Consider the following 19,045-nt stretch of genomic DNA (forward strand, 5'->3'; position numbering starts at 1 on the left):
TTCCGGCGCGCTTGTATGGTGTCAAAAAGTTTGATCACTTCTATAAAACATTGTCATTATATCATGCAAATACGCGTTGCCCTTCGAGTAAAACTCTAAAGGCAGGGTGACTACAAAATGTTTATACTATTTTCTGAGGGGTATAGTTTAGGGGCGCCCATGCTCAGTGAACTTTTGCGATTGTTTTATATTGTTTGTTTTGTTTGATTAGTTTGTTGGTTCTAAAAATGCCTTTCTGCTGAACTACCACCAAAATGAGCAGAAAGTATTCCTATAAAGGGTCAGGGAGTCTATCATTTCAGTTGTACCGATATATACATGGTGTCTATTATGACTTGTGAACGGGCTCAAAAATAATGTCTACAAACTCCAAATATTTCAAACGTCTACTCAAGCTGGCTGACAGATCGAGAACTAGTAAAATGGGATGACCTTCGTTTTTAATATTTCAAAGATTTTATAATCCGAAACACAAAAAAAATTGTATGCCTTTAGATGTTACTCAATCCAAATATGGAATGGGTCCGTAAATCCGAACATTTTGGTGCTATCCAGAAGGTCGTTTTTCCGAGACACACAACTCCATATAACTAGAAGTTTGTTAATGCATTCGCGGATCCAGAATAGGGCTGATAGGGGACAGGTGCCTCCCTTCGGCATAATGTTCGGGAGCATTTTGTTTTAAATATTTGTTAAAAGTCATCCTACGGCGGATACACATTAAACTTTATTTTGTAGTCATAATCCTGGCTGATGGTATAGTGATAACGATAGTTATGAAAATATTATTACTTAAGTTTAAAAAAAAAACTTTTTTCCCGTTGTTGTTGTTATTTTGTTTGATTCTTTGTTTGCTTTGCTGTTATAAAGATGTCTTTTTATCTATGGAAAAGTCATAGTTCTAAGGACAGTTCCAGGCCTCGGCAGCCCCACTTGGAACCCTAAATCAAAAAGATAATAATGACTCTGTCCCAACCATAAGCCAATATTCATTTTGATCGGATTTAGCAGCACTCTTCCGTGAGTGCAGGGAATGCAGTAATCCTTATGATATATCCATTATACTATCATTATCATTATTATCATTTTCATTATCATTATAATTACATCCCCAATGGGGGTTGAAATAAAAGAATGATAGGCCTACTCGGGGGCGGATCCAGGATAGTCCGTAAAGTGGAGGCGCCTTTACAAAATCAAAGGGGGGAATTTCCCCATTTTTTATTTCTTTTGCTTTAAAAACAAATAAAGAGGGGGGGGGGCTTGCCCACTGCGCCCCGTCCGTATCCGTCACTGCTAGATTCATTCGTATACAGTATGACATGGCTCCTGGAGAGTTTGACATAATTAGATAGAGGTCAGCATAGAAAGTTGCAACAGCAGTAAAGCTTAATATTCACTAGTTAAAAGGGACTTCTTTAATCTCCTTCCCATTAACTCTAACAGGAAGACTGTAACGGACATGGCACCCATTGCGCTGGGACAGTCGGATCCACCACCTATGGCGTCGCTAACAAAGTAACGATAAAGGGTGTGAAAGTACTCAACTGCATTGGATCAGGAAGCACATCCAACATCGTCAGCGGTAAAGTATAACCTCATGCATGTTTATCTTGCTATATACTTGTCTGAAGGTTGTTTTGGTTATGTTTTTTTTTTCCTTGAATGTCGTAACACATGCAGTATGGCACATAGCAGGGGCGGATCCAGGAATTCTGTAAACATGGGACAGGGGGGCGCAACTAATTTTTCTGGTGCCACTTCCGGGTTTCATTTCATTTTTTTCCTTATATTTCTTTTGTTTTTAACGATAAATAAAGGGGGTCGTGCGCCTCTTGCACCCCCCTCTGGATCCGCCACTACATAGGTACATACTGAATTATTGTCATTATTACTTCTTTATTGCCCCTAGTTTCGTGTACCACTCCTCCAAATCGCAAACAAGGTTATGGAGTCCGACAAACATCTTTTTTTTTCTCTCTCTCTCCAGATCCTTTATTCTTTTCATTGATATCTCGTGTCTACCAGGGACTTTCGATGTCTTTTTCTGTGCTGCTGACTATGAATGTTTTTTTTTCCTCTCTCACAGTGAAACAAGAACATTTTATAGATAAATCGATCAATCAATAAAGCATTAAAAAAAAATCTAAGCCTGCGTTGTCCAAATGATTGAAGAACCTTGGTAAGGTTTTTCCTCATCATTTCTTTTCTTTCTCTCGCTTTCAGTGTAAAAGAAGATCGTAGCCACTGTATAACGTTTTCCATTTCTTCTACATTGATAATTATTCAAAATAAAGGCATATCCTATACATGTAAAAATGTACGTATCAAGTAGCAAGTGCACACGCAAGATTCAAGATTCAAGATTCAAGATTTAAATTTATATTCGCTTCCATCACATAAAGAAATAAATTATGTACAATGTATATGTACAGGATATTTGTAATAATTGCAGAATGTGATTTCACAAAGTACATATAATGAAAATGAGTAGCAGATGAAAAAAAAAGCACGCAATTATATCTTTGTTAACATAATACATAAAGCGTATTTTAATACAAGTTAACTATGAAGATGGGGATGGAAATGGAGGGTCCAAGAAGCTCCTTATGAAGTCGTTGTTTTTTTTTTGTTGCTATATTCAATATTTATAGAATACAACTAAGGGATTATCTTGTATGGAATCAGGTTGTCTTTATTAATATTCATCAATGTTGGTATTCTGCTGTCTTGAAATTATCAGATGCAGAGATGACTTGTGTTGAATATTTACGATGGACCTTGGAAATTTCAGATTGTGTACTAATTGAAGAGTTTGTTTGCAAAAACCGATAAGTCCATATTTGCCAAAGGAGATATTTGCGACTAAATGTCAAGAAGTAAAGAGAATAATAAGAAAATGTTTGCTTCTTTTGACCATAACTTCAAAAATGTACCTTTATATGTAGTGACCAATATATCATTTAAAAGGTATTATTTTGTACTCTATGACAGAGACCGTACTTCAAAATCTTCAAAAATGGACTTATCGGTTTTTGCGAACAAACTCTTCAATTGTTCTTAAAGGGATGGTATAGTTTTGATTGAAATGGAACGCCAGGTTTCCAACTTTTTGAGAGATAATGAAAAACCACTTAAGATATGAATGAGCTAGAATTTAAAGATTAAGTCAAAGTTTATTTGATGAAAACTTGTTTTGAAATGGCTGAGATATCCAAAAACAATGAGGTCCTTATAAAGGTGGGAACCATGACCTCTTATTAGGACCACTTTGTTTTACTCTGTTTTTTTTTTTGATATCACAGCCATTTCAAAACCGATTTTTTTTTTTGTCCAATAAACTTTGAATTCTCTTAGAATTGTACACTCTTTAATATTAAGATGAGTGATTTCTTATCCTCTCGCAAATAGTCAAAAATCTGAATCCCTCTATTCAAACAAAACTTCACCATCCCTTTAATTTACCCGGAAAAAAAAACTCACTGAAATTCAAATTATCATTTTGCACTATAGGCATGATGAGTGTTTGTTCCAAGAGGAAGTCTTTATAGGGGCATGACCGGTGTCATATTTTGTCACCGTTCAATGCAACGAAAATAAATGACAAAATATCCCTTGACTGACAGATTTTTTATTTTTAATCCGCATGATATCGCGCCTACACAATTGCGTTCATCCTACTCATTCGGTGTTTGACTTTGACTAAACCTTTTAAACAATACTTACTGCTGCCACGTTGTTAATTTGTACTCACGTTCACACTCAATGTGACTTCTGTCTGCAATGCCTCCCCCCTTTTTTTTTCATTATGGTAAAGGAATCTACTTGCTAAGGTTATGAAGCACCCCTGTAGATTCCTCTATGTTTTCCCGTAGATATGTGTTTTTATTCTTTTCATGGAGTTTCTTTATAACATTTCTCCTCTGTAAACTGAGGTATGATTGCTTTTTCACGAGCGCCCAGTCACCCACTCCCCAAACTACGCGAACGCGCTAGCAGATGATAGGGAGCTGTAGATTTGCGGCGCGGACGTTTGAGTCAGAGACGACGATTGCGGTGGACGTTCTCTCCCCTTACGTAGTGCTGAAAAGTAGCTTTAGATTACGCTGGGACGCAACGTATAAAAAATAAAATGGCGCCCCCATATGGGTGCATGAAGTTAGCTCGTCACGTCGTGAATTGAGCGGACGTAACAATAGCCCAGAACGCGTAGCGAAAAACTAAGACGACGCAAGCTATAAAATAGATCGACTTGACGCGCGTTTCTGCGAATGCTCAGAACATTATATTGTTTTTTTGTCCTCTGGACGTCCCCGCTGCGAAAATCTGAAGCTCCTTAAGTATGACATACTCTCAACGTTATAAGCGCTGAGCGCGTCCGCCCCGTATCACATATTTTTTTTTTTTTTTTTTTTAGTTGCCGAGCGCTGAGCGTGCCCGCCCTTCCTATACGTACAATACTTAGAAACCGACTCTAGCTCCCGCATTTAATACTCGCCCAGTCTTTTTAATTTCTGTGAACTTACTCATCTCATCGTCATTTCATTACAATGATAATAATGTCACGTGGTGGCCTTGGGTGGTCATGACGTTTAAGAATAACGTGATTGATTATGATGTTTTTAGAATAATCAAAGTTACAATACATAATATGTCATCACATGCAGGAATCGAATACGTCAGGGATAAGAAGGTGGGCGACAACAATATCGCGTCGATGTCCCTGGGAGGCGGTGCTTCAACTTCCCTCGACAATGCCGTAAAAGATTTGATCGCCAACGGAGTCAAGACTGTTGTGGCTGCTGGTAATTCCAACGAAGACGCCGGAAACACCTCACCAGCTCGTTTGGAGGAAGTAAGTTCATCTTGTCGGGGCGGAGTAATGATAATTATCCAAGGAAGGCGTGAAACTGTTCACCGATTTGCTTATACCCCCATTCCACAGAGATTTTGCTCTCATCGGTCACTCATCGGAAACAAATTGTGTTGCTTCCGGCCACCCACCGAAATGCATCGGATCACAGTCCGATTAATTTGACTTGGGTTGGTCGACTATCAGGTCAGTGTCAGATAATAATTCAATGTCGGGCGGTGATCAGATAAGGCAAGATCGTCCAAAGAGGATCACGCGCGACGTGTCTGACACTGACCTGATAGTCGACCAACCAAGTCGGTAGTTAATTCATCAGACTGCGATCGGATACTAGTACACTTCGATGAGTGGCGAGAAGCAACATACTTCGCTTCCGATGAACGACCGATGAGAGAAAATCTCTGTGGAATTGGGTACAACTGTAATAGTTCCAAGTGTGCGCATAAAAGCCGTCATTTTCTGTAAAATAACCACCAATCTACAAGCGACCTATCTTTAGGCCCGCAAGCGCGGATTGATACTCAACAATGAGCGTTGCGTCGAAATTGCTTTGTATAGACTAAAACTTGTGAAACTATTAGCGTGTTTATACAGAGAAGCAAAATACGCGCTCATGCCGGCTCATGCCGGCTCATGCGAGAGGACCTCTCGAATTTTGCTCTGTATAAACACGGCGTATGCCGGCATACGCCGCCAAATGCAGGCTCATGCGAGAGGTTCCGTCCGCCACCTTTTGAGGTGGCCGATGCGAGAGGAGCCTCGCGTATTTTGCTGTGTGTTTATACAGACGACCGAAATTCGAGAGGTAACCGGAAAGCGCGTATTCTAATATCTGTCATGATCGAACCATGTCTTCTCCTTCTTACTGAAAAACTGGATTTCAATTGATCATTTGGCCGGGTGGTTGTCAAGAGGAACGTTACAAGAATGACCTTCAAGCTTGGTGGTCCTGATGACTTTGCCGGTGCCATCTTGATTTTTTTCATTTTTTCCCATCATGCAATAAACTGCACTGCAAACGTGACCTATGCTTGACCCCCAAATTCAGCTGAGGTCCGCTCGCATCGGCTCGCATGAGCCGGTATCTTGACTTCTGTATAAACAAGAGAAATAAGCGCTCATGCGGGAGGTAAAATACCAGCTCATGCGCGCCGATGCGAGAGGCTCCATAAACACGCACTATAACTATCTACCGTGCATTCTTATCAACGCATTTTACTCTTATTTATTTCGGTGGATTTTCACTTGGTGTGGAATAACACTTAAGTCCTATAATCAGCAACTTTTACATTAGTACAAGTTATTGTGATTCACTTTTATGTTCTGTGTTCCCTCATTTATGTATTGTGACCTATGAATTTCTAAGTAGTCATTTCAAGGAACTTTTTTCGTGTGTATTTGTAAGGTGTGTGTGTGTGTGTGTGTGTTTGTGTGTGTACTGTTTTTGACTGGTTTAGGTGTGCTTACATTATACGTTGCATTATAATCTACTACCGCACCACAAAGATTGTAAAGGGTGTTTGATATCAATCGATCTTTTTTTATCAGTACAGTATCGGTTATTTGAAAGGGATTTACGGAAACTCTTAAACGAAATATAGCATCCGACCTATCAGGCGCGCCGGAAGCAGTTTTGGATTGGGGGGGGGGGGGCAAACATTGGAGGGGGCTCAAGATTAGACCATGCATAATATGTTACACAATATACACACACACACACACACACACACACGCACACACATCTATTATATATATATATATATATATATATATATATATATATATATATATATGTAGGTAAAGTGGCGTACGGTGGGTCGAAACATGGGGGGAACCATAAAGTAATTTTGACGGTCTGTATGCTTGTGCGTGTGTGCGTGAGCAATAATGGGACTACAATACATTACGGAATGTGATACATTCAACAACGCAGTCATTGAGGAACATTGTAAGTTTTCGTTACATGGATTATGGAATGACGGTGTGAAACGATCGACAAATTATATACTGTCAGCAACATAAGGTGAATGGCATAACAATAAATTGCGAGCGAGCTTGAAAATTTTGATATTCTACAGTTCCAAAACTGGAGTTTTAATTGTAGCTACATATTTCGCTTTGAAATAAATGGGGGCGCATCGGGCGCAACTGCTGGCAATAATTGGCAGCAACATTAGGAGAATGGCATAACGATTCAATGCGAGCGAGCGAAGCGAGCAAGCTTGAAAATTTTGACATTCTACAGTCCCCAAACTGGCGTTTGTAGCTATATCTTTCGCTTTGGAAATTAATGGGGGCGCATCGGGCGCAACTGCAGGCAATTACTGGCAGCAACATTAGGAGAGTGGCATAACGATTCAATGCGAGCGAGCTTGAAAATTTTGACATTTTACAGTCCCCAAACTCCCGTTTGTAGCTATATTTATCTTTCGCTTTGGAAATTAAGGGGTGGGGGCATCGGGCGCATCTACTGGCAATTACTGTCAGCAACATTAGGAGAATGGCAAAACGATTCAATGCGAGCGAGCGAAGCGAGCGAGCTTGAAAATGTTGACATTCTAGAGTCCAACAACTGCCGTCGTAGCTATGTTTTTCGCTTTAGAAATTAAGGGGGAGGCGCACCGCGGGCTCAGCTGCTGGATGTGAGCGAGCGAAGCGAGCGAGCTTGAAAATGTTGACATTTTACAGTCCAAAAGCTGCCGTTTGTAGCCATATTTTTTTCCTTTTATTCATATATATACATATTTAGTTTATTTTCTTTGTTTATTAATTTATTTTTATTATCATTATCATTATCATTTTTTTTGGAGGGGGCTTTTTGGGGGGCAAAAATGCGTTTTGCCCCCCCCCCCCCCCCACTTCCGGCGCCTATGCGACCTACTGATCACGTTATGGCATACTATCTTTCGTACATGACAAAACTTTGCGTTTAAATACCATTAGTCAAGCATTGACATTGACAGTACCCTATACACGCAAAAAATAAAAAAAGAATAGTAAACTATTACTGAGGAGACTACAGAAGTGGTAAAACAAACAAAAAATAAATCTATTTACTTTTCGATTTACTATAACGTAAAGTATCGATATTATGAAGATAAAGGCGCAAATATTCAAATTTGAATCACGCGCCTCTTAAAAACAACTACAGCAACCAGGAGCGGATCCAGGAATTCCGTAAGGGGGGGGGGGGGCGCCTTTACACTAGCGCCCCATCCCCCATTTTTTTTGTTTTGTTTAAAAATAAAGAGCGCTCTGAATCCGCCACTGGCAACAACAACAACAACAACAACAACAACAACAACAACAACAACAACACCATAAAAGGAACTATAGCAAACACTCAAATCACGAATGATTCCTCTGCCATGATGTCGGAAAAACTCGTGATCTTGTGGAGTGTAAACAAGGCCTGGCCAGCGTGCCCCACACCAGAGAGGAAGACTAGTCCCAACTTGGTAACATTGATGGTTAAAGGTTACGTAATGTTGCGTTCTCACTCGTAATTTAGCGCACGGGAAAGGAAGAAAAGAACAAAACAACAACTAAAGCAATGTACCAACCTTACATTAAATACCTGTTTCTGTGAAATTGGGTGAATGTGTCAAAACAAGGTGTTGTGATTACGTGAGAGATTAACCTGCCACACTGTGTGCTGTTAACAAATTTTCAGCAATTTCATGTTATCATTGCTACGTTCAATTTTTCCACTGCATACCGTGACGCGACACCGCTGCGATTGGTATGTAGACTATAACAACATTATTATGAAGAGTGTGATCAGATATACAGCAAAATAAAACCTTTGATACATAAGGGTTATTCTTGAAGCAATTATAACAAATATATCCCATACGTTCTTATCATTCTATTTGATTTTAGTAGCTTTAAGAAATCCAGTCCAAATATAATAAGTTATAGTCTGATAAAAAAGTTCAATTTTACGAGTTCAACGGTAAAAATTTGACTGAAACCGGATGAAAAATAAGGAAGTTTTGACATTTTGAAGTTTTGCTCATTTCTGCAAAACAGCTCTTGTACAGTGGATATGATATGCAAATGAGTGAGCTAACCATGTTATACCCTCACAATTTTCCATTGACCGTGTACACACACACACACACACACACACACACAAATCAATGTTTCTGTCATTGAAGTTTGAAACATGACGTTATTCCTGACTGAATAACTTCAGAATAGTGATCAGTTATATGAGGATTTGAGCCTCGAGCATAATTGCGTTTGGATGAAAAGCTGGAAATTTCAACATCTTATGTACAAACTATATGGTAAGTTGTGAGGGAATGACATGCTCACTTTGCCATTTGCATATTCATATTGACTGTTCAAGAACTGCCCCCCCCCCCAAACAAACAAACAAAAACTAGCGAAACTTCAAAATGTCATAACTTCCTTATTTTTCATCCGATTTCGATCAAATTTATACAGTTGAACTCGTGATACTTTACTCTTTCTTATCAGACTAACTTATACAAAAATGTATTTGGACTACATTTCCCCTTCAATCGCAAATAACAAGTACAAATTGTAAATATGAATGGGGTTAACTTATTTTGCGATCAAACTTTTCATTATACTCTTTCGTCTCGTTTTTGTTTTTGTTCATTATTTCTAAGGCTATTACGGTTGGTGCCACGGACAAGACAGACACTCGATCGAGCTTCTCCAACTTTGGCGAAAGCCTTGACATCTTCGCTCCCGGAACAGACATCACGTCCACATGGAACGACTTGTCAACTAAAACAATCAGTGGGACATCCATGGCTTGTCCGCATGTGGCAGGTAATTGTGATCCCTCAACCTTCGCCAAGCCTTGACCTAATAAAAGAAAAAGATAGTTGTTTATAAAGTACCACCTGGGCCTAGTACTTGAAGAGTGTTGATGAGTTAGCTCGATCCATTCATATTCACTTGGGATATTTGAGATCAAAGCTGCTATAAACATCCAAAAAGATGACGAAAAATCTTGGATACATTATCAAACTTTAATCATAACATCAGTAACATGAATTTTAATGTAAAAAAGTGAGGTATTAAAGGTCTATTTTGTTCTATCTGATGATGGACTTACTTAAAAGTATCTAAAAGGGCGTTTATGCCGCTTTGCGATAAAACTGTTCGTTTCAACTTCAACAGAAGAAAATCAAGCAAAACGACGAAACAAACCATGGGCAAACAGACATGGGCTCACGGATGGATTTACAATGATAATATCATGACAAAATGTAGGGGAACGTGGGGCAGGATGGGCCACATTTCACTAAATGTGCTTTATTTCAAATACTACGTCACAAACTTCCACATGAAACAGGATTTACAAAGATTGTGTAAGGCAACACTATCACACGTAATATCATCTTAATTGCCTACTTTTATTTTACGTAACAGCCATCTCAAAATAGCCAAATCTGTCCCATCCTGCCCCACATACGTGGGGCAGGATGGGACAAACAATGAAGACGCATAGTTCCGTGTTCCAATCGAAACGGTCGCTCTTTCTTTTGTAATTCCGGACCGTTCTGAAGCTGCAGAAAGAATAAAACATATACATTAACCCTATCAAATATGACGGGGCAAGATGGGACACCCGCTCAATCTGCCCCGAGGTAGATGTCCCATCCTGCCCCATGCACACACACACTACACTTCTAAGCTCTACACAATACATGCAACGACATACAGTCTGCCTAAATTTGATGTATATACTATAAAAACCACACAATATCAACGTTCTACCTTTCTTCATATTATGCCAGGGATACTATACATTTCTTAACTGCAGAAATTCTGCCGTCATCGATATCAACTTTTGCGTTTGTCCTCCACAGCTCAGGAGAATCTCAGCTTCACAGAGCGTAAAGATGGCTTCCTGACAGCGTGCTTTTTATCAGTGCAGATTTTTATAGTGCCCTCTGATGCTTACTAGATAGTTATCGCATTGTCCCATCCTGCCCCGTGTCCCATCTTGCCCCACCTTCCCCTATCCTTTATAAATAGGACAAGTATAGATGAAATCACACTCCACATGTAGAAAGCCAAATTGCGCCAAATGTGGCATGCCTGTGACTTTCCAGAACCTCTTAGTCGTGTTAGTGTTGCAGAACGATGAACAACCTGGGGGGCATTTCATGAAGGAACTTGTCGGATAAAATATCTGACAAGTCAATTATATCCGACAAGTTTTGAGAAATTCTTTAGTCTGATAGGCTGATTTCTCTGAACTTGTCGGATATAATTGACTTGTCAGATATTTTATCCGACAAGTTCCTTCATGAAATGCCCCCCCCCCCCCCAGGAAAGAACTTCACACAGCAATGCCCCTCTATTGATCGCGTTTGAGCTGTGCTTAAAGGACAAGTCCACCTTCATATACATAAGGATTGAGAGAATGCAGCAGTATTAGTAGAACACATCAGTGAAAGTTTGAGGAAAATTGCACAATCCGTTCAAAAGTTACGAATATTTTAAGTATCTGCGCTGTCACTGCTGGAAGAGAAGACTACTACAGTGTATGATGTCACATGCGTACAACTATATAAGGAAAATAAAAAGAGAATTTCACAAAACTTTACTTTTTGAATAAAGTGCACATTTCTTCGACTTGCTACTGACGTATGTTCAGGGTAATATTATTCCCCCTGCCTTCTGAAAGAGAGAAGTCGAGTGTTCTTTTGTTATGCGAGAAAAATGGAAATATGTTGAATGTTCTTTATTCTTTCTTTATATCGTTGTACTCATGTGACATCACAAGCTATAGTAGTCTTTTCATCCAGCCGTGACTGAGCACAAACTTCAAAAATTCATAACTTTTGAACGGATTGTCCGATTTTGCTCAAACTCTCACTGATGTGTTCTACTAATATTGCTGCATTCACTCAATCCACATGTCTATGAAGGTGAACTTGTCCTTTAATGAAGGCTCACATTGTTATGAAACTTCGCGCTTTTTTCAAGGGGATAACAGCGATAGAAGCAATGTTGCATACATTATTATCTCTCACAATCACGTATCACGTTTCACACAAACTTTCTTTCCCCCGACTTTCTTCTCAACTGATTACGCTAAAAAGAATTCGCCAATTCCGAACTTATGCTTACTGAAAATAACCACTCCTTAATGGAAACAGGTCACCCTACCAGCTGCACTTCTCATCTCATAACATGCACACTCACAGCACTCCAAACACAATAATCACACACCTCACACCATTCTGTCCTAGAGTTAATCCTCCGTGAACGACAGGTTATCATCCGGCTACCTCGCTCTCCTCCTCTCTCCCTAAATTCTTACAGCTTACCCACTCTCATAAAATTATGTGAAAAAAAAAGTTTTTAACCCTAACCTTAAACAGAAAGAGAGATCAGAGAGGGACACACTCGCACACAGACAGACAGACTGATAGACACGCACACACACAAACACACACAAATATTGATTTAAAACACAAAACAAAAAAATGTTGATCAGTTTTTTAAACATTTCATGGCGGAATGCCTGCATATTTTCAAGAACTCATTATGCCCCTTGGTAACACACACTCATATAGTTTGTTTGTTTGTTTGTTTGTTTGTTTGTTTGTTTGTTCATTTCCATCTGAGAAGATGGCTGGATATCCCATATTCAGCTACGCTAAACTGGTCTTCCATGGGGTGCAGTTGGATGTGAGGCTTGACCACTTCACCGGGTTAAACACCCTGCTCTTTGCGATGAATGAATGAAGCGGGATCTTTTACGTGCATGTGTTGTTACTCCCTGATCATACACGGGACCTCCATTATGTCCTATCCGAGGGACAGAGTGTTTTGCCTCCTGCTAGAGGGGACGGTATGATTACACGCAACAATGCTCAGTCCAGATTCGGGTTCGAACCTGGGTCCTTAGGATCGTGAAGCACACGCGCTACCGACTGAGCCAACTCACCGCCGAAAAGCTGAAAATTGCACGAAAAGGAAGTAAATAATAATTGTTTTGGATATAAACTCCAAATTTTATTGTCCGAAAATGGAAATTCTTGTTTGCCCAATTGATCGACGTTACTCTAACCTTTTCAACTGTTGAACGGCAAACAAGGTAGCAGCAACTCCCATCTTTTAACGTCTTTTGGTAATGACGCGGCCGGGGTTCGAAGCCACGACCTCCCGATTGTGAGGCAGCCGCTCTACTTACTGAGCCAACAAATTGTCTCATAATTCTACAAGTTAAAACTCAATCAGGACAACAACAAAAAACAACAACATGGTTCTCACACTGTGTTTCATGTCTTTAGAATCAGCTCCCCAAGTCCAAAACGCCACCTCCCTTCAAACATTCGTTAGAGCATAGGACCCCTGTTATACATATCTCATTTGGGGTAGATTTAGTCATGTTGGTAAAGGGTACATACCATCCTATTTCAAATGATGTGAATTAATTTTGCGTATCATTATCATCAAAAACCTATTTTGCACTTTACACTAAGCATCGACACTGTTTTGATAATATTGCAATTTACGACAGGATGTCCTTAATTTGTTATTTTGTGTATGTTGAATTAACTGTTGTACTTTGTTATTCTGTTGCAGGGCCCCAAAGAATAACAGTGTAGGCCTATAAACCACGGGCTGCCCTGGGTAAAGAATACTGAATGAATGAATAAACAAATGAATGAATGAATGAATGAATAAATGAATGAATGAATGAATGAATGAATGAATGGATGGATGAATGAATCAATCAATGAATGAATCAATGAATGAATCAATCAATCAATCAATCAGTCAGCCAGTCAGTCAGTCAATCAATCAATCAATCAATCAATCAATCAATCAATCAATCAATCAATCAGTCAATCAATCAATCAATCAATCAATCAATCAATCAATCAATCAATCAATCTGTTTGTATAATTCAGATGTTGTTGTCTTCTTCCCGTAGGAGCACTCACTCTCTTTGAAGGGAATTCAGACCAGATGATTGCCGCAGCTCTCGACAACGTCATTGCTGACCCTGGCACAGGCTCACCAAACAAGCTGCTCTACGTAGGCAATTAAAGTAAGTATGACACATCATTATATCGGAATTAAATCGATTTAAAGAATACAGACTAACGGGATTTCCCGGAGTAAGGGTAGGAATCATCGAGGGCGGGAGAGAAAGACAGGGTGTAGGGGAAGAAACAGAAATATATATATATATATATATATATATATATATATATTCTTTTCTTTTTTTGGGGGGGGGGGGGATATCCACAAATAGCCTGACCTGATGACGATTGTTCAACGAGTAAATGTATAACCTAATGAGGTCTTGCTTCCTTTTGTTAGCTATAAAACATCAAGAGAAATGTAGTTGTGCTGTAAAAAAAAGAAAAAAAAAGAGAAGAAAAGAGAAGGTCAAATGCACGCGCGTATCGTTTTACACTGTGTGTGGATTAGCCTTTTGCAAAGGCGGCTCGCAATGGACTCGCATATTCCATGGCGGGCGGTGGACTCGCGCGCACGCATCGAATGCGAGCGCGAGCTCGCTACATAGAGATACCATATCTCTATGGCTCGCTACAACTCTCACAGCTCGCCGGTCGCGCGCTGTGTACACGTGCGTGTGCTGAGATGGTTGAGTGAGCTGCCTTTGCAAAAGGATATTAGGGTTATATTAGGGTTATGATCTATTTAATTTTGAACTGATGTGTGACAAAATTTAATTGAACTTTATTATCATGCTTGATACTTATCAGGTGTTCTCTCTATCTCACGTGTCACAGGTCCGAAGAGAACTGAACGATCATCCGCCTGATTAAGACTAATAAAGTAAATTTTGAAAATTATCAATCGCCTCCGAAGAAAGAATTTCTCATACCGAAATCTGATGCTTACGGCGAGATTGTACGTTTTCACGTAGGGAGAGAGAATAATTAATATAGAAAGATCAGAAGATTTAAATTTGATTAATCCGCATAATTCGACGTTAGAAAAGTCAAGCTCTGAACTTTGCCACAACGTTGGTGGGATCTCCTCAGCTTGGCACTGTTTATGTCCATGCAGACCCTTACTGAAAATGAATCAGAATTTGCCCCACTATACCAACCAAACGCCTCATCTCGAGTCTGTTCATCTTCGACAGATTCTCTACAAAAGTACTACTCACCTCCTGTTTCAGCAGTGACGCGTTCTACCGCACTCCTGAACAATCGATTGAGAAAAAGACAGGATCACATGCATTGAATTAACTTTAAATTAAATGTTAACTTCCAGGAGCTCTACACTATCACTGCATGACCATAACTCATTTCATCAAGAATTAGAAGCAAAATATAAATAAAGTAATAATGATTAATGTTCAAAAGAGGAAATCAATAAAACAAAATCTGGCACAGCACTGACTTTATTTCTTTTCAATGTTTGATATCTTGCGTTTTGCTCAGTACGAAATTTCTCAAATGACACCCGTTTTCCAAAATTAGAACACACACACACACACACACACATGTATATATATGTGTGTATATATATACACTGCAAAAAGTCCGGTGTTAAATAGTGAACACCGAGCTGGTGTTAAATTTTCGGTGCTCATTTATGGTGTTAAATTAACACCTACGGGTGTCATTTCCAAATCTTAAACTGTTTTTTGAAGAGTTTCTTAGTAACTGCACTTCTTGTTGATTTTTAATTTAAACAAGACGATCAAGAATTTTACATTAAAATACTAGATTTTTGAAAAAATGTGAAAATAAATTTACACCAAAGTAACACCAGCTGGTGTGGTCCCTTATTGAAGCTGGACGGGTGTTAAACCATTGATATTAACACCAGCAAATATCAAATCAACACCATGTGGTGTCATTTTTGAATTAACACCAGTACAGTGTCAAAATAACACCAGGTACAGTGTCAAAATAACACCAGGTACAGTGTCAAATTAACACCACGAAGTGTCAGGTGAACACTTTTCAACACCATCAGAGTGCATTTTTAACACCTGTGGGTGTGGTCCTTTATTGAAGTTTGATCGGTGTTAGATTTAACACCCGTGGTGTTAAATCTAACACCGATGTTTTTACAGTGTATATATATATATATATATATATATATATATACATTTGAAGAGCTTTATCGCAAAACGAGCTAACTCCACTCTTGTTCAGTTGAGATATTTGTTATCAAAGCTGCTAAAAGACAAAGAAAATAATTAGAAAATACAGGACATTGTCAATCATAACTTCTAAAATATTCCTTGTTATGTTATAAGAGAGGTATTACTGGGAAGGGTTAATTTTGCTCTAGTGAGGACGGACTTGCTTTGAAACGTTCCAAAATGGCGCTTAGCTCATTTGGCAATAAAACTCTTCATATATGTATGTATGTGTTACACACACACACACAGACACACACACACACACAGACACACACACAGACACACACACACACATATATATATATATATATATATATATATATATATATAGTTGAGACAATGTAGATAACAGCAGATGTCGCATGAAACCGGCAGAGTTGTGAAGCTTTCGACCGTGGTCTTCCTCAGCTTTAATATCTGTTTGTGAAACGAAATATGTGTTTTTGAGCATAACAAATCTGAAGTCATAAACACAATATATTAAATATAAGTTGAGCATGAGTTAATAGTTACATGACATACTTGGCAATATTTTTTGGAACTTTGCAACACAATCAACAATGTATGACTGTAAATGTCATGTAACTATTAACTCATGCTCAACTTATATTTAATATATTGTGTTTATGACTTCAGATTTGTTATGCTCAAAAACATATATTTTACAGTAGTAGTAGCAGTAGTAGTAGTAGTAGTAATAGCAGTATTTACATACACACACATGTATATTTATACATGTACATGTGTATTAACATATTTCCCAGGATCGGCCATGTTTTCGAAAGCATGCCCGATTCATAAACACTAATTCTCTCGGCAACTAACCAAGAGAGGGGGGCCCAAAAAGGTTTGGCTAACTCCTGCTGGGTGTCGGATGAATAATCTAAAAACAATTTGTAGAACTGCATTGTGGTGCATTCAGATGAAAATTAAAACTTTGCCGTTGTTATGACACATTTTGAATAGAATTGTGCATTCAATGCACTCCCGTTATAACGAACACGGCTATAAGGAAATTCCGGTTACAAGGAAGTAAAAATCAGGTCGCAATATTATACGCTCTGTTTTTTATTGTTTATTTGTTCGGATAATAATGAAATTTCGCCACAACGAAAAAACTGCCGGTAACAAGAACTTTGTTATAATGGAAGTCCACTGTACACAACACACGCACGCTTTTGCGTCATAGGGATTTAGATAGGGATACCTGGTGATGAGGTAATACGGTTGTAGCAAAGTTGTGTGTGCATGTGCGTGTGCGTGCGTGTGTGCGTGTGTGCGTGTGTGTGTGTGTGCGCGTGTGTGTGCGTGCGCGCGTGTGTGTGTGGATTGACATGTGTGAAGGTGTACGGGGGTGGGAGTACTTCGTCTGGGTGTTTGAAAAAAAACAAAACAACATGTTCGATCAACATAAACACATACATAGCACGATATTAGTGTCTCTCACAACCCATATAAATGAATATGTCTCATAAAAGTTTTCAAATTTGCGAAGGGTGTTTTTTCTGCCGAGACTGTCGAAGAGTTCCCCTACAACAAGACTTTGGTTCGATCAGACTCAAACTGAACATTCTTTGTGTGACTACACCAATACGAGTGCACTGTACACAGTACAGTGTACTAACAAGGCATCCTCCAGATTTTTGCAGAAAGCGTGTGTCGCCTCCGAGTTATTAACATTTTGTGCATACACTGCAGAGTATGTAGTTTATTTATGTATGCCAAATTCCTCTTTTATAAGCTGGAAGTATGCGTGCTTGTGTGTTATGGAGTCTCCGTGATTTCAAGTGTCTTTGGCACGACACAGGAATGGGGTTAGGATGGTCCATTCTACACTGAGGCGGGAGGCCTGCATTGAGTATTTCACAGTATTTGTACTGTACTATGAATAGAGGAAGGTGCACATTATTGCCCAGAGAAATGAGGATCCAAGATGCATTGTTTCCGAGGGTAGAAAGGATGGCGACTAATACGTTCTCTCATACAGTCTGAAGAACCATTCACAGGGACAAACTTCACTTGAAAATCGGAAAATGATTCATTGGTCAATATTGTGACCTTGACTTCATACTAGATAAAACAAATATCTGGAATGTTCATTTCAGTGCTTGTGTTTGTTTAATGGTTTGCTTGTGTTTGTTGTAATTGTTATATTTGTTGTTTTAGTGAACCTCTGAAGAACCATTCAACTTATCACCAAAACAGGATTTGTTAATTTCTGGGATGATTGGCATCGACAAACAAAAATTATTAAACAGACAGAAAATGAGGACAAAATATGACCAAGATACATGTCATGTCATTCTGCCGATGAGTTTTTAACCTGTTCTTTACGGGAACCTGGTATACCAGGTTCCCGTGGGAGCAACTGATATACTGGAACCTGGTATACCAGGTTCCTAAGATGAAGTGCCTACTTTTGTGGCCTAAATTCATGTTTCTTTGTGTTAAAATGTCCAGAAAAATAGGTTTGATAAAAAGGTGAGAGTTTATTCTGTCAGAATTTGTTCTCTTGCTGTTGGAAAATGCGTATATCATAGTAATATTTACCTTCTTTCTGATTTAGTTTGCGCTTGTTCGGCTATAAAAACTCAAATCAGCATGTACATTGCGATGAAAGCTGAGCTCAGTAGATATATGTGTTCGCTGACCCCAGTCACCCCATTTCAGGTGCCAGGTTTTGTGTAGAACAAAAGAGTCTGTGAGCCCATCAGCGCACACTCTATTCATACCTCGCACCCGATCGATACTCTCATTGTTCGATGGTACATGTAGTTGACCATGGAAAGGGGGATACACGTACCACTTGACTGCTTTCACACAGGTGGATTACCAACCTGTCCGTTCTCTGTTGACAGGCAAAACGAATCTCATTTGGAGGTATTGAAGGGACTCAGAGAATTGCAGAATGGGTTAAAAGTACAATGTAATGATCTTATTCAGATACCTATTATTCCTCTCATACTAATTTTTGTTCTTGTCAGAATCAATATTATGTTATCATCATTATTTTCATCTTTACCATCATCATC

The 19,045-nt window shown here is 39.0% G+C and overlaps 1 protein-coding gene across 1 annotated transcript in view; it reads left to right on the top strand.

Moving 5' to 3' along the window:
* Positions 1–14,780, top strand: part of LOC139743926 (uncharacterized) — a 33,908-nt gene extending 19,128 nt beyond the window's left edge. Inside the window, exons 5-9 of the mRNA XM_071654394.1 lie at positions 1,447–1,585; positions 4,668–4,855; positions 9,514–9,679; positions 13,812–13,928; positions 14,641–14,780. Of these exons, the coding sequence (XP_071510495.1) occupies positions 1,447–1,585; positions 4,668–4,855; positions 9,514–9,679; positions 13,812–13,927 (609 nt within the window). The 3' untranslated portion in view covers position 13,928; positions 14,641–14,780. The remainder of the gene's footprint in view (positions 1–1,446; positions 1,586–4,667; positions 4,856–9,513; positions 9,680–13,811; positions 13,929–14,640) is intronic.
* The last annotated feature ends 4,265 nt before the right edge of the window (positions 14,781–19,045 follow it).

This window comes from Diadema antillarum, unplaced genomic scaffold, assembly GCF_040938485.1.
Source record: "Diadema antillarum isolate AM-2024a unplaced genomic scaffold, OU_Dant_1.0 seq00001122_RagTag, whole genome shotgun sequence".
Taxonomy (NCBI): Eukaryota; Metazoa; Echinodermata; class Echinoidea; order Diadematoida; family Diadematidae; genus Diadema; species Diadema antillarum.